This window comes from Bufo gargarizans, chromosome 2 (genome assembly GCF_014858855.1).
Source record: "Bufo gargarizans isolate SCDJY-AF-19 chromosome 2, ASM1485885v1, whole genome shotgun sequence".
Classification (NCBI taxonomy): domain Eukaryota; kingdom Metazoa; phylum Chordata; class Amphibia; order Anura; family Bufonidae; genus Bufo; species Bufo gargarizans.
The window spans coordinates 719417902-719433261 of NC_058081.1; the positions used below are offsets into that span (position 1 = coordinate 719417902).

General features: G+C 43.1%; 1 protein-coding gene across 1 annotated transcript in view; it reads left to right on the forward strand.

The window, feature by feature from the left end:
* LOC122929134 overlaps positions 1 to 7417 on the forward strand; it is a 122685-nt gene extending 115268 nt beyond the window's left edge. Inside the window, exons 5-6 of the mRNA XM_044282628.1 lie at positions 4781 to 4924; positions 7159 to 7417. Of these exons, the coding sequence (XP_044138563.1) occupies positions 4781 to 4924; positions 7159 to 7373 (359 nt within the window). The 3' untranslated portion in view covers positions 7374 to 7417. The remainder of the gene's footprint in view (positions 1 to 4780; positions 4925 to 7158) is intronic.
* Positions 7418 to 15360: the final 7943 nt, after the last annotated feature.

The window sequence follows — 15360 nt, forward strand, 5'->3', positions numbered from 1 at the left end:
GTGGCAGAATGGCCACGTCCTCTCCCAGCACCAGAGGGTCCACTAACACCACCACGACCATGTCCGCGTCCTTTACTAGATGTTTTCCTCATTGTTATCGTTCACCACAACAACAAAAATATTATTTGACCCAATGTATTGAATTCAAATTCAGGCCTTTTTTTTAAAGACAACTAACACTATCTGGCTATCTATTTAGGTACCGTATTACACTAATACAGGCACAGCAGTAACGACAGATTTAGATGAATATAAATTTGAGGCCTATTATTTAGGCGCTGGGTGACAGGTATAGGTTTACTGACAGAATTAGACTTGGAAATGCACAGTAGCGTGTGTGTGAAGTTATTCAGAATGACCCTATGTGCACCTTGAATCTGATATACCCTTTTAGGGATAAATTTAAAGTAGGCCTGATACAGCAGAAACCACTAAATTAGGAAATTGCTAAATTGGGAATTGTATTTCAACCCAGAACAAAAAATGTGCTTTCACGGACACTAAATAACTTGACCAGCCACACCAGTAACGACAGATTTAGCTGACCATAAATTTGAGGCCTATTATTTAGGCGCTGGGTGACAGGTATAGGTTTACTGACAGAATTAGACTTGGAAATGCACAGTAGCGTGTGTGTGAAGTTATTCAGAATGACCCTATGTGCACCTTGAATCTGATATTCCCTTTTAGGGATAAATTTAAAGTAGGCCTGATACAGCAGAAACCACTAAATTAGGAAATTGCTAAATTGGGAATTGTATTTCAACCCAGAACAAAAAATGTGCTTTGACGGACACTAAATAACTTGACCAGCCACAGCAGTAACGACAGATTTAGCTGGATATAAATTTGAGGCCTAGTATTTAGGCGCTGGGTGACAGGTATACGTTTACTGACAGAATTAGACTGGGATATTGCCAAAAAATAACCACACTATTGATGGTTAAATGCACTTGGTGTGACAGCTTGACCAACCACACTATTGAGGGTTAAATGCACTTGGTGACAGGCGCAGCTTGCCCTTGATGTAGTATATGGCCAAAAAATAACCAGACTATTGCTGGTTAAATGCACTTGGTGTGACAGCTTGACCCTGATGTAGGATTTAGCTAAAAAACAACCACACCATTGAGGGTTAAATGCACTTGTGACAGCTTGCCCCTGATGTAGTATATGGCCAAAAAATAACCAGACTATTGCTGGTTAAATGCACTTGGTGTGACAGCTTGACCCTGATGTAGGATTTAGCCAAAAAGTTGAATTAGTCTTACCGGTAATTCCTTTTTCGCGAATTCTCCATGACGGCACCTTACTTGGAGATTATCCTCCTCCTCCAGCCAGGCAGGGACAGGAAGGTTCAAAAGGGCCCGCCTCCTCACTTATCTTCAGTGTCTTCTGGACTTGACAGGCCCTAAACTTACACACTCATTCGTGACCGTCACCAGTTACTTATCTATTGGGGGGGGGGGGAATATAAGCGGTGCCGTCATGGAGGATTCGCGAAAAAGGAATTACCGGTAAGACTAATTCAACTTTTCCCCTCCCCTCCATGACGGCACCTTACTTGGAGAACTAACAGATTAGTCAATTAGGGAGGGACAACTGCTTGTAAAACTTTCCTACCGTAGGATAGGTCTCTTTTAGAATCAATATCTATCCTATAGTGCTTAACAAAGGTATGGGCATTCGACCAGGTTGCTGCCCTACAGATCTGATCTAAGGAAGCGGATGCTTCCTCTGCCCATGAAGTCGATACTGCCCTTGTTGAATGAGCCTTGATATTTACCGGGGGTCGTTCTCCTATTGCTATGTAGGCTTCTGAGATGGCCGATTTTAACCAGCGTGTAATAGAACGTTTGGACGCTTTTAACCCTTTCCTACCCCCTAAGAATTGGACAAATAGGTTATTGGATTTTCTCCAGTCTTTAGTTTCTGATATATACTTCAGAACACACCTTCTGACATCCAAGGTGTGGAAATCCTCTTCTTTTTTAGATCTAGGATTTTCACAGAACGAAGGGAGAACCACCTCCTCCATTCTATGGAACTCCGAGACTACCTTAGGTAGGAAGGAATTGTCGAACTTTAGAATTATTCTGTCGTCCCTGATCGTTATAAAGGGTTTTTTAACCGAGAAGGCCTGTATCTCGTTAACCCTACGTGCAGAAGTAATGGCCACTAGAAATACTGTTTTAAGGGTCAGATGTCTGATATTTGCTGACTCTAAGGGCTCAAAGGGGGGTTTAGTGAGACCGGAGAGGACAGAGTTTAAATCCCACGGAGCGACCAGAGGTCTACTCCAGGGTCTGAGTCTGACGGTTCCCTTCATGAAGCGAATGACCCACGGGTTAAGAGCTATTTTTTCATCTAAATAGACACTTAGTGCTGAAATTTGAACTCTAAGAGTGCTAGGTTTTAACCCTTTATTAAAACCTTCTTGAAGAAAATCTAGAATAGACAGAATACTCCCCCCAGAGTTAGAAGTATTTTCTGAACACCAGGAAACATATCTATTCCAGATTTTGCAGTAAATTTTATTAGTGACTTCTTTTTTGCTGGCTAGCATGGTATTGATTACTCTGTCCGATAAACCCTTAGATTTTAAGACTGCCCTTTCAGGATCCAAGCAGAGAGGTGCAGACTCTGCGTTTTTGGGTGGAAGACTGGCCCTTGACCTAGGAGGTCTTCTGACCAGGGCAGAATCCATGGATCTTCCCTGGACATCTTTGCCAGGAGAGGAAACCAGGATCTCCTCGGCCAGTTGGGAACAATTAGGATTACCTTGGCCGTCTCTTCTTTTATTTTCCTGAGAACCCTTGGAATCAGGGGCAGAGGTGGGAAACAATATGCCAGTTGGAAATTCCAAGGAAGAGCTAGCGCATCTGTTCCTGCACTTCTCGGATCCCATGGATCCAGGGAAAAATAAGTTGGTAATTTTGCATTTAGTTTGTTTGCAAAAAGGTCTATTTGGGGAAGACCCCACCTTTGTGTTAAGGCCTGGAAAATTTCCTCTTTTAAGCTCCACTCCCCTGGATCTAATTTCCTGCGGCTGAGGAAATCCGCTTGGATGTTTTGCATCCCTTTTAGAAAGACCGCTGATAGGGAGAGGAGATTCTCCTCTGCCCACAAGAAAATCTTGTTGGCTAGGGCTTGTAGTTGTTTGCTTTTTGTTCCTCCCTGGTGGTTTATATATGCTACCACCGTCTTGTTGTCGAATCTTATCTGCACGTTGGACCTTTTTAACTCCTCTGAGAAGTGACTCAGAGCCTTCCATACCCCCAGGAGTTCCCGGTAATTTGATGAGTACCTCTTCTGGGATTGTGACCACTCCCCTTGGGCTGAAACTGTTTGGAGATGTGCCCTCCAGCCCCATAGGCTGGCATCCGTGGTGAGGATCACCTGATTTCTCACTACCCATGGAACTCCCCTCTGTAAATTTAAATTCGATTCCCACCACTTTAGTGAGGACCGAATGTGATCCGGAATTATTATAAGACTGTCCAGGGAATCTTGTTTCCGGTTCCATATTTTTAACATAAGCGTCTGAAGAGGACGGGAATGTATTTGCGCCCACTTCACTGCCGGAATACAAGCTGTAAAGGATCCTATCAGGGCCATTGTTTGTCTTATGGTGTGGGATCTTTGTTGCCTGAACTGTTTTACTTGGGATTGGAGTTTCGTGATCTTTTCTGCTGGTAAAAAGCATTTTTGGCTCACCGAGTCTATAAGAATTCCCAGAAAAACTATTTTTTGCGTGGGGACTAAGTGGGACTTCTCCCGATTTAAAATCCAACCCAGTTCCTCCAGTCTGTCTATCGTTTTGGATAGATTGATCTCTAGGTCTTTCTGGGAGTCCCCCACTATCAAGAGGTCGTCCAGGTATGGAACTATCATTACTTTTTCCCTCCTCAGAGGGGTAATTGCCTCTAGCATAATTTTTGTAAAAAGCCTGGGGGCAGTCGTTATCCCAAAGGGTAGAGCTTGAAACTGGAAATGTTTTAGATGCCCTTGGACCCATACCGCTATTCTCAAAAACAGTTGAGACCCTGGGTGAATGGGTAAGAAGAACCTTTAGCTAGTTTGGAGAGTGAAACATCGATTTTAGGACAACTCAAGAACGGGGATAATTATTCCTCGTCGAAAGGGAGCCTTTTCCTAATTGTTCGGGGTAGGAAAACCTTCCTCTCAGGATTTTTCCACCTCAAGATAAGAGACTGCAGATTTTTGTGTACCGGAAATACCCTTTCCTTCTTGGGTTCTAATACTGAAAACATTCTATCCTGGGCGGACCTATGAACTTTTTCTTCCTTAATTTCCATGGTATCCCTGACCGCTTTTAACAGATCCTTTATATCGTCAGATGAAAATAGATTATTTTTAAAATCCCCATCAGAGTCGGAATTATTACTATCCTCGTCACTATCTGAAGAGACGTCAGAGGAAGAAGACGAGGTTTTTAAGGGGGATTTTTTCCTGGGCCCCTGTTTGGACGTTGTCCATCTAGTATTGCATAGGTAGAGCAGATACTTTTTTTGTGATGGGTAGATCTCACTTTGGAAGTCCACTAGTGTCTATGTATTGCTTGGAAGTTCACTGATTTCAATCCACAGAAAAGATGACCACTGCCCAACAAGTTCTTTAAACAAAACTAAATGATTGTGCTTTCATTAGGCTCTAACAGAAGCACCACCACTTTATCAAAGAGAATAGTGGCTTATGAGAGAACTACATATGTTCATGTATTAACAACATTTTATTTCTTTCTCCTATCTGATTCTAGTACCAAATGAAAACTCTCCCCTCAATGGACTGGGCTGCCCATCCTGCTTATCTGTTAACTCTACCTGGTGTTACACTGATGAAACCATACAGTGCAGAGGGGATGAGACTATGTGTCTTCTTCTGCACACAACACAAGAATCAGGTATTATTTTTTATTATTATTTCTTTTATTTTACTTTAAAGCATTGACAAAGATTGAAATATCCTCTCCTGAACTAGTGAGCACAATTCTAACACAATTATGGGCTGTCTTGTGTTAAGAAATAAGGAAGGACCAACATGCAGATAGTCAGGTCCATAAATATAGGGACATCGACACAAATCAAAAAATTTTGGCTCTATACACCACCACAATCGATTTGAAATAAAACGAACAAGATGTGCTTTACCTGCAGACTGTCAGCTTTACCTGCAGACTGTCAGCTTTAATTTGAAGGTATTTACATCCAAATCAGGTGAACGGTGCAGGAATTACAACAGTTTGCATATGTGCCTCCCACTTGTTAAGGAACCAAAAGTAATGGGACAGAATAATAATCATAAATCAAACTTTCACTTTTTAATACTTGGTTGCAAATCCTTTGCAGTCAATCACAGCCTGAAGTCTGGAACGCATAGACATCACCAGACGCTGGGTTTCATCCCTGGTGATGCTCTGCCAGGCCTCTACTGCAACTGTCTTCAGTTCCTGCTTGTTCTTGGGGCATTTCCCCTTCAGTTTTGTCTTCAGCAAGTGAAATGCATGCTCAATCGGATTCAGGTCAGGTGATTGACTTGACCATTGCATAACATTCCACTTCTTTCCCTTTAAAAAACTCTTTAGTTACTTTTGCAGTATGCTTTGGGTCATTGTCCATCTGCACTGTGAAGCGCCGTCCAATGAGTTCTGAAGCATTTGGCTAAATATGAGCAGATAGTATTGCCCGAAACACTTCAGAACTCATCCTGCTGCTTTTGTCAGCAGTCACATCATCAATAAATACAAGAGAAACAGTTCCTTTGGCAGCCATACATGCCCACGCCATGACACTACCACCACCATGCTTCACTGATGAGGTGGTATGCTTAGGATCATGAGCAGTTTCTTTCCTTCTCCATACTCTTCTCTTCCCATCACTCTGGTACAAGTTGATCTTGTTCTCATCTGTCCATAGAATGTTGTTTACAGAACTGTGAAGGCTTTTTTAGACTCTTTTAAACTCTAATCTGACCTTCCTGTTTTTGAGCCTCACCAATGGTTTACATCTTGTGGTGAACCATCTGTACTCACTCTGGTGAAGTCTTCTCTTGATTGTTGACTTTGACACACATACACCTACCTCCTGGAGAGTGTTCTTGATCTGGCCAACTGTTGTGAAGAGTGTATTCTTCACCAGGGAAATAATTCTTTGCTCATCCACCACAGATGTTTTCCGTGGTCTTCCGGGTCTTTTGGTGTTGCTGAGCTCACCGGTGCGTTCCTTCTTTTAAAGAATGTTCCAAATAGTTGTTTTGGCAATGCCTAACGTTTTTGCTATCTCTCTGATGGGTTTGTTTAATTTTTTTTAGCCTAATGATGGCTTGCTTCACTGATAGTGACAGCTCTTTGGATCTCATCTTGAGAGTTAACAGCAACAGACAGATGCAAATAGATGCACACTTGAAATGAACTCTGGACCTTTAATCTGCTCATTGTAATTGGGATAATGAGGAATAACACACACCTGACCATAGAACAGCTGAGAAGCCAATTGTCCCATTACTTTTGGTTCCTTAACAAGTGGGAGGCACATATGCAAACTGTTGTAATTCCTCCACCATTCACCTGATTTGGATGTAAATACCCTCAAATTAAAGCTGACAGTCTGCAGTTAAATCACATCTTGTCCGTTTCATTTCAAATCCATTGTGGTGGTGTATAGAGCCAAAAATGTTAGAATTGTGTCCATGTCCAAATATTTATGGACCTGACTGTATGTCCAATCTTACCTTTGCTTTAATTTGATTAAGGACCTCAATTTTTCATGACACAAATTCAATACAATAATGTGACATGCTAACAAAACCCTTACCAGGCTGCAATGCATTACACAACTATTGGGTAGCCACACATATAAAATTAGAGATCTTGTGACAAAATTTTGAGAAATCATGTATTTTTTGTTGTCAAGTTGGTTTTCTCACACCACATGTCTCAGTGAATATGGAGTCAAGAGCAAATGTAAAGGACACATCTGTATGACTCATTTTCCATGCTACTTTTATTGGCATCACAGGCTCGCAATACAAGGGCCAACTGACATATATATATATTTATTTAGTTAGTTAGTTTAGAAAGTCTGCATATTTCAGGTCTAATATTGTGTTAAATTAAAGTCCTTCTGTGGATCTTTGCAGGATCAATGTCAACTTCAACAACCTTTCGAGGGTGCGCAACAATGTCTATCTGTGATCTTGGCAGTCAGTCCCAAAATGAGACCGGATCATTCACTGAGGTTAAGATTAACTGCACGAGAGCCAGCACCAGCGGTAGCAACAGAGGCAGCATGAGTGTCCATAAAGTCGTCTTGACTTCAGCCATTGTGTGTCTCCTGCTGAAATTGTTCTTCTAGGATTTTTGGAGGAATGTGGCCGAAATAAATGACAAAGACGTATATATCGTTGTGTATTTCATATTGTTCCTTAATTCCTTTCATTGTCAGTAACTTTTTTACTAAACCTTGACTGGAAAATATCTAAGTGCAGAAGTCATAAAACAATTGTCTCTATTGAGAAGAAAGGAGCAATGGCAGTAGTAAGATACAAAACACAAAAAATTTGAGCTAGGCAAAGCATACAATAGGGCAGGAAAAGATATTTATGACTTATCCTCAGGTTAGGTCATTATCAGTATCAGATCTGTAGGGGTGTAACACCCAGAACCTCGACAATCATCTGTTAGAAGAGGTCTTGGGCACCGCAGCCTCTTATTAGGCCGGTCACATCATTCTATATCGGTCATGAGGCCTAATTGCAGCACAGCCCTATTCAAGTCAATGGGATGGAACTGCAATACCAAGCACTGCCACTATATGATGTACGGTGCTGTCCTTGAAAACCTTACGGGAGCCTTCATCCTGAGGATAAGTCATCATCCTTTTCCAGGATAACCCCTTTCACAAGTTTGAGCCTAGTAGGGGTGAGCGAATCGCATTTTGGATCCAAGATCTAAAGTTGATTTGTTCCCCAACTTCGTTTTAATGCTGTACGGGGACCTGTCTCCAAACAGCATTACAATGTATGCGCTGCACAGAGGCAAATTGGTTAAATCCAAAGTCGTACAAGACTTCGGTGAAGAACTTCGGCCTTCGATTGTACAACTTTAAAAACATTTTAAAACAGCAATTTGAAGGCTTTGGTTCTGAGGTACCAGTCGGTCCTGAAGCCGACTTCGGATTGCTGTTTAATTTTTTTTTTTAAGTTGTAGAATCGAAGACCGAAGTTCTTCACAGAAGTGTCATGCAACTTTGGACTTAACGAAGTTTGCCTCTGTGCGAAACTCATACATGTTAATGGAAAGAGGACTCTGTGCAGCATTAAAACGAAGTTGGGGAACAAATCGACTTTGGATATTTGATCAGGGGATATTTTGATTGCTTCTAGAATTATACAGTTAGTGCTATAATGATAGTCACCAGCAGACTGCGCCAAAGAGTCATGTCCTTCTAGGCTGGGACCTTCATTAGGCTTCAGACTGCTGCGCAGATACATTGGCTTCCTGTGATGTCATTGTTGTGATGCGGATAGAAGTCTGCTTCCTCTGTACATTGCTTAGTTGCCGTGATCGCTATTGACGAAGGAATCTAAGGGATTAATCGTCTCAGATCAGCCCTTCTGCCTTTCTGGGCCGTTAGAGCAGGAGCCTGGCATTTATGTGATAGCCAAACTTCTCCTCTTTTCTGCAAGGGAGAGCGTAGACTGGGCTGCTGAAAAAGGCAGCAGCTTAGCCAAAGGTCCACTAGTGACTGCTGTAAAAAGGTGTATGGGCGGTCACTAAGGAGTTAATAAGTGATATAAGTTTTGAAAAATATTGTTGAGAAATAAACGTGTTTTTTTTTTTGTTTTTCATTTCACAAAGTATTAGTGAAACTTTCAGCATCAGTTTCTGGAACACTAATAGACATATGTGTGGTCATTTTACATCTGTTGTGGGTAAACTGTTTGAAGGTTTTCTAAGAGATGCTATCTTAGAGCATCTCAACGGAAATAAGCAAATAACGCCATATCAGCATGGCTTCGTGAGGGATCGGTCATGTCAGACTAATTTAATCAGCTTCTATAAGGAGGTAAGTTCTAGACTTGACAGCGGCAAATCAATGGATGTCGTGTATCTGGACTTCTCCAAAGCATTTAACCACATAAAAGGTTAGTATATAAAATGAGAATGCTCGGACTGGGAGAAAACATCTGTATGTGGGTAAGTAACTGGCTGAGTGATAGAAAACAGAGGGTGGTTATTAACGGTACACACTCAGATTGGGTCACTGTCACTAGTGGGGTACCTCAGGGGTCAGTATTGGGCCCTATTCTTTTCAATATATTTATTAATGATCTTGTAGAAGGCTAGCAGAGTAAAGTATACATTTTCGCAGATGACACTAAACTGTGTAAAGTAATTAACACTGAAGAGGACAGTATACTGTGTATATACTACAGAGGACAGTATACTACTACAGAGGGATCTGGATAGATTGGAGGCTTGGGCAGATAAGTGGCAGATGAGGTTTAACACTGACAAAGCCCATGGGAAGGAATAATGTTATGCCAATGGGAAGGAATAATGCAAGTCACCCGTACATACTAAATGGTAAAATACTCACAGGAGATTTAATAAACAGCAAACTAAGCTGAAAAAAACAGTGTCAGGCAGCTGGTGCCAAGGCCAATAAGATAATGGGTTGCATCAAAAGGGGCATAGATGCCCGGGATAAAAACATAGTTCTACCACTTTTCAAATCGCTAGTCAGACCACACATGGAGTACTGTGTACAGTTCTGGGCTCCTGTAAACAAGGCAGACATAGCAGAGCTGGAGAGGGTCCAGAGGAGGTCAACTAAAGTAATAACTGGAATGGGGCAACTACAGTACCCTGAAAGATTATCAACATTAGGGTTATTCACTTTAGAAAAAAGACGACTGAGGGGAGATCTAATTACTATGTATAAATATATCAGGGGTCAGTACAGAGATCACTCCCATCATCTATTTATCCCCAGAACTGTGACTCTGACGAGGGGACATCCTCTGCATCTGGAGGAAAGAAGGTTTGTACACAAACATAGAAGAGGATTCTTTACAGTAAGAGCAGTGAGACTATGGAGCTCTCTGCCTGAGGAGGTGGTGATGGTGAGTACAATAAAGGAATTCAATATATATTTTTTGCCTTCCTCTGGATCAACTAGCAGCATGACAGGCCGAACTGGATGGACAAATGTCTTTTTTCGGCCTCATGTACTATGTTATTTATGAAACTGGTGTAAAGTAGAACTGGCTTCGTTCCCCATAGCAACCAATCAGATTCCACCTTTCATTTTCCAAAGGAGATGTAAAAATTAAAGGTAGAATCTGATTGGTTGAAATGGGCAACTGAGAAAGTTTCATAAATGACCCCAATGGTGTCTGAGGTTGATAGATCAAGTGTGGATTTTCTCTGTCAAATGAGGTAATCATTAGTGATGAGCGAGCATGCTCGGCCGAAACTCGTTCAGCTCGAGCATCGCTATGCTCGGCACATGGCGGCGCTCGGCCATGTAATACAGGTGCTCGAGTGCCAATAAACGTGCTGGTAAGTTCTGCCATCACTGTTATGCCAGTAGCCATGTTGGTTGCTGGCATTACAGTGATTGGCTGGCTGAAACGCATCATCGGGTGCTATTTAGCACCCGATGCTTCGGCTCATTATGAGTCAGGGAGAGCTGCTGTTAGGAAGGGACAGATAGTGTTAGGAGATTGTGATCGCAATTTATTCCAGTGAATAACGTTTAAAAGACCCAAAAGGCCTTTTAAGGACTATTGTGTGTGGTGGCAGCAATTTAATTCTGCAAAATTGTACTCAATTTTTTTTTTAATACTTTGTGAAATAGCGATTCTTTTGCTATATACGTAGAAGGTGTCTGCAGTGACTTGTGACATCTGTGCAGCAATACCTTCTGTGTGTCAGGGGCAGAGATAGGAAGAATATTACTGAAAACAATAATTTTTTCCCATAATCCACATTTTTGTAATCTGTGAATTGTGTGATCTGCGCTTCAACACCTTGTGTGGTTGTCAGGCCCAGATATAGGGAAAAATATAAATATAAACTACATCAGAAAACAGTGTCAGTACCGCAGATTCCAATAATCTGGGCCTAAAACAGTGTCCATTCTCTGTGGTGTCCTGTGACATATACTGTCCTGCATCTGAAAACTGTGTAAAAAAATCTGCGCCTTATCTAGTGACAAAACCATTATTATGAAGAAGGCGAGCCCTGGGCGCAATGAAACTGTGCCTGCTAGAGTTGAGCGGACCCCAGGAAGTTCGGGTTTGACGGGTTCGGCCGAACTTCACAAATAAAGTTTGAGTTCGGGACTCGAACTTGACCCAAACTTGACCCCGAACCCGAACCCCATTGAAGTTAATGGGGACCAGAACTTTGGAGCGCTAAAATGGCTCTAAAAGGTAATGGAAAGGGCTAGAGGGCAGCAAATGGCAGCAAAATGTGGTTAAGAGCATGGCTCTTAACCACATTTTGGGAAATGACTTAAAATACGTAAAAGTAAAAAATAATCTTGATCTAAGAGGAGGAGGTCCATATGGAGTATGAGGTTGAGGAGGCGGTGAATGTGGCGGTGTAGGTGGAAGCGGTGGAGGAGGTAGCCTACACTGCTTTTTGTTTTTGTTTTTATTTATTTTTTTATTTGGGTAGACCCCAAAACATTAGGAAATATAAAAACTAAAACAAAGAGAAAGTGCGCTGGAGTACAACAATGGCTGGGTGAGGCCGGTATACATGTCTATTCTGCACAAGGTACAGACAAGTCCTGTGGGATACCTGCCTGGTTCATTTTAATGAATGCGAGCTTGTCCACATTGGCTGTGGACAGGCGGCTGCACTTGTCTGTGATATCCCCCTTCTGCCGTTCTAAACACACGTTCAGATAATACACTGGCTGCAGGGCAGGCCAGCACCTCCAAGGCATAAAGGGCAAGCTCAGGCCATGTGCCCAATTTGGAGACCCAGAAGTTGAAGAGGGCAGACCCATGAGTCAGTATGTGTAGGCGTGTGCACACATACTGCTCCACCATGTTGCTGAAATGCTGCCTCCTTCTAAGACGTTCCATATCAGCTGGTGATGCTGGTTGTTGTGGCGTGCTGACAAAACTTTTCCACATTTCAACCATGATAACCCTGCCTTCTCAGGTGCTGGCGGTGCCCCAGTTGCATTGGCAACCTCTTCCTCCGCCTTTGCCTTGTGCTTCCACTGAGCCCCCGCTGTCAGGTGGGAATGCCATCAGCAGTGCGTCTACCAGCATGCGCTTGTAGTCGCGCATCTTCCGAAAAGTAACAGACATTTTTACAAAATTTAGTTCCCTGTCAGCACTGCAGAGCAGGGGTTTTTCCCCTGGTAAAAATGGGCTAATGTCAACCGTCAAAGTAACAGACAATTTTTTGAAATTTAGGTCCCTGTCACATATGCAGAGCAGGGGTTTGTATACGGCAAAAATGGTAAAATGTCATCTGTGACGAATACCACACCTCGTGCCCGCTTGACATCACCTACGTCGAGCTCACGAAACTCGGTATGGTCACGGGTTACCAAGAGAGTGATGTTACGTCCTCCAGAGTAGCAGGAAAGGTCAGCTTGGTACAGTTTACACAGACACCTCCTGTCCATGCGGGCACAGAGAGGCAACAAGCTGAGAGAGCCTTTTCACTGCTGCAGTGAAAACAGCGCCGTCTCAGCCCGGGTATCTGATACCAGCTTCTCGTTTGATATAAGCCTAACGGGATTATATAGGGTAAGAAACCAACCCACGGTAGCTTATAACTAGGTCGAAACATGGACGTGGGGATTCGTGATCAAGATACAAGATAGCACAAGATTAACTTATATATTGAATTGCCTTAAGGGCACACTAGATATAACTAGAGGTTACAGATACAGGGTATATAGGTACAACAGGGTTAAGCAGAGCGAAAGTCGGTTACCAGGTAAGATGACTGTTCCTTCGCTGTATTCACATGGAGGGCAGTGATGTCAGCTGGTTTCCAGGTCTCTCCAAACACATTTGCACAATGTGATCCTCTTTCAGAAAAAGACCCCGCCCGCTGGCTTGCATGGGCTTATGACCTGTAGGTGGCCCCTCCCCTCCCGGCCTTTGGGAGGGGTCCACAACCCTTACTCTGGTGCTGGCAGCAGATGACCGATAAAACCCCTTAAGGCTCATAACCCCAGACCAGAATGTCGCAGGAAGATGGTTCCAGGCTCAATTGATCCAGCTGGGTGCCGGCTACAACTAGAGTCAAACATGGTACAGTTAGTTGTAGACTAAGGGCATGGGCACATGGGCACGTTCATCATGGCCACCGGGACACAAATATGTATCTGGTTTGCGCCTGTGTTGGCCAAGCGATTCAGAGTTCCTTATGAAATGTAGGTGCCAACATGTCTGGGAGGTATCATTGACCCTGGCAAGGGCTGATACCTCCTGCTGGGGGATTTCCTGCAGGATCCGTGCTGTCTGACTGGAGGTGTAAAATGTAATCAAATGTGGCCTGCTAGGAGTTTTCTGCTATCTGGCTGTGGCTTTGAAGCAGGGCCCCCTGTGGTGCTTGATTTCCTCTGACATCTTTCAGCAAATGGTGGGTGTGAGGATTGGGTTTATGTCACCCAAGAGTGGAACAGACGATTTTACAGAATTTAGGTCCCTGTCACCTATGCAGAGCAGGGGTTTGTATACAGCCAAAAAGGTAAAATGTCACCTGAGAATGTAACAGGTGCTATTGCACCCTGCTCCCTCTTTTGCTGTGCTGATGCCTCTGTGCGACCACCGCCTCTTCCTCAAAACTGCACACGTCACTCGCATGACCTCGATTCCATGTGGGGTCTAGTATTTAATCATCTTCCACCGACTCTTTACCCCTGCCCTCCTTGTTGGTCTGCAGACTGCAGAAAGCTGCAGCAGTTGGCATCTGTGTTTCGTCATCGTCAGAGACGTGCTGCGGTGGTCTTCCCATGTCCTCATCCTGAAACATGTGGTTGGGCATCACTCAATCCCTTCCACTTCTGGGGCAGGGCTAAGTGGATGGCCCATGGAAACCCTGCCAGCAGAGTCATCAAAAAGAATAAGAGACTGCTGCATGACTTGGGGCTCAGACTGCTTGGCTGATTTTCAAGGGGGTGGGTTGAAAGTCAGATGGCCATGGGCTGTAGGTGCCAACTGTGATCTTTCAGCAAGGGACTGGGTGGGAGACAATGTGAAGGAACTGGAGGCACTGTCAGCCTCCCAATCTACTATCGCCTGTACTTGTTCTGGCCTCACCATTCCTAGAACAGCAGTATTTACTGGATTTATTTGACTGCCAGAAATGCAGCGCAGACTGCAAATGTACTATCTAGCACAAAAAGTGTTATTTCTTCAACCAACAATGTAACATCAGTATTTAATGGTTTTATTGGACTGTCATAAATGCAGCGTAGGCCGCAAATGTACTTTCTAGCACAAAAGATGAGAATTTGTCACCCAACAATGTAACAGACGCATTTGTGAAATTGATTTCCTTGTCCGCTATGTAGAGCAGGGGTATATCACAGCCAAAAATTGGCAGATTACACCCAAAAATCTAACATACAAATTAGTGAAATTTATTTCCCTGTCCACTATATAGAGCAGGGGTATACCACAGCCAAAAATTGGTTAATGTCACCCAACACTGTAACAGACAAATTAGTGAAATTTATTTCCCTGTCCGCTATGTAGAGCAGGGGTATACCACAGCCAAAAATTGGTTAATGTCACCCAACACTGTAACAGACAAATTAGTGAAATTTATTTCCCTGTCCGCTATGTAGAGCAGGGGTATATCACAGCCAAATATGCAAATATCTCAACCCCTGAACTCAGAGACGGATTAACTATATTATTGTCCCTGGCACATATGCAGGTGCAGGTGTACTTCACAAAAAAATTGTTTTGTCGCCCACTGAACAAACAGACGGATTAAGTATTAAATTATTAATATTTATTTTACATGTTGCTTTGCACCCACCAAAAAATTGCTGTAGGAAGATCAGCCACAGATTGAACATACAGATAAATTATCTTTTTGTGTCAGGGGTGTAAAAATGGTGTATTGCACATGTGCCCTGGCTGTACAATTATGTACCTGGCCTATGTTGGTGCAGGAACCCACCATCCAAGCCACTTGTGAATGACTGGTCTGATAACCGTGGACATGTCACCCCACACGCAAACAGATGGATTTGCTGAATTTATTGGCCTGGCTGTCACATATGCAGTGCAGGCCGCAGGGTTAGTTGAAAGACTAAACTGTGAATATGTCACCCCACAATCCAA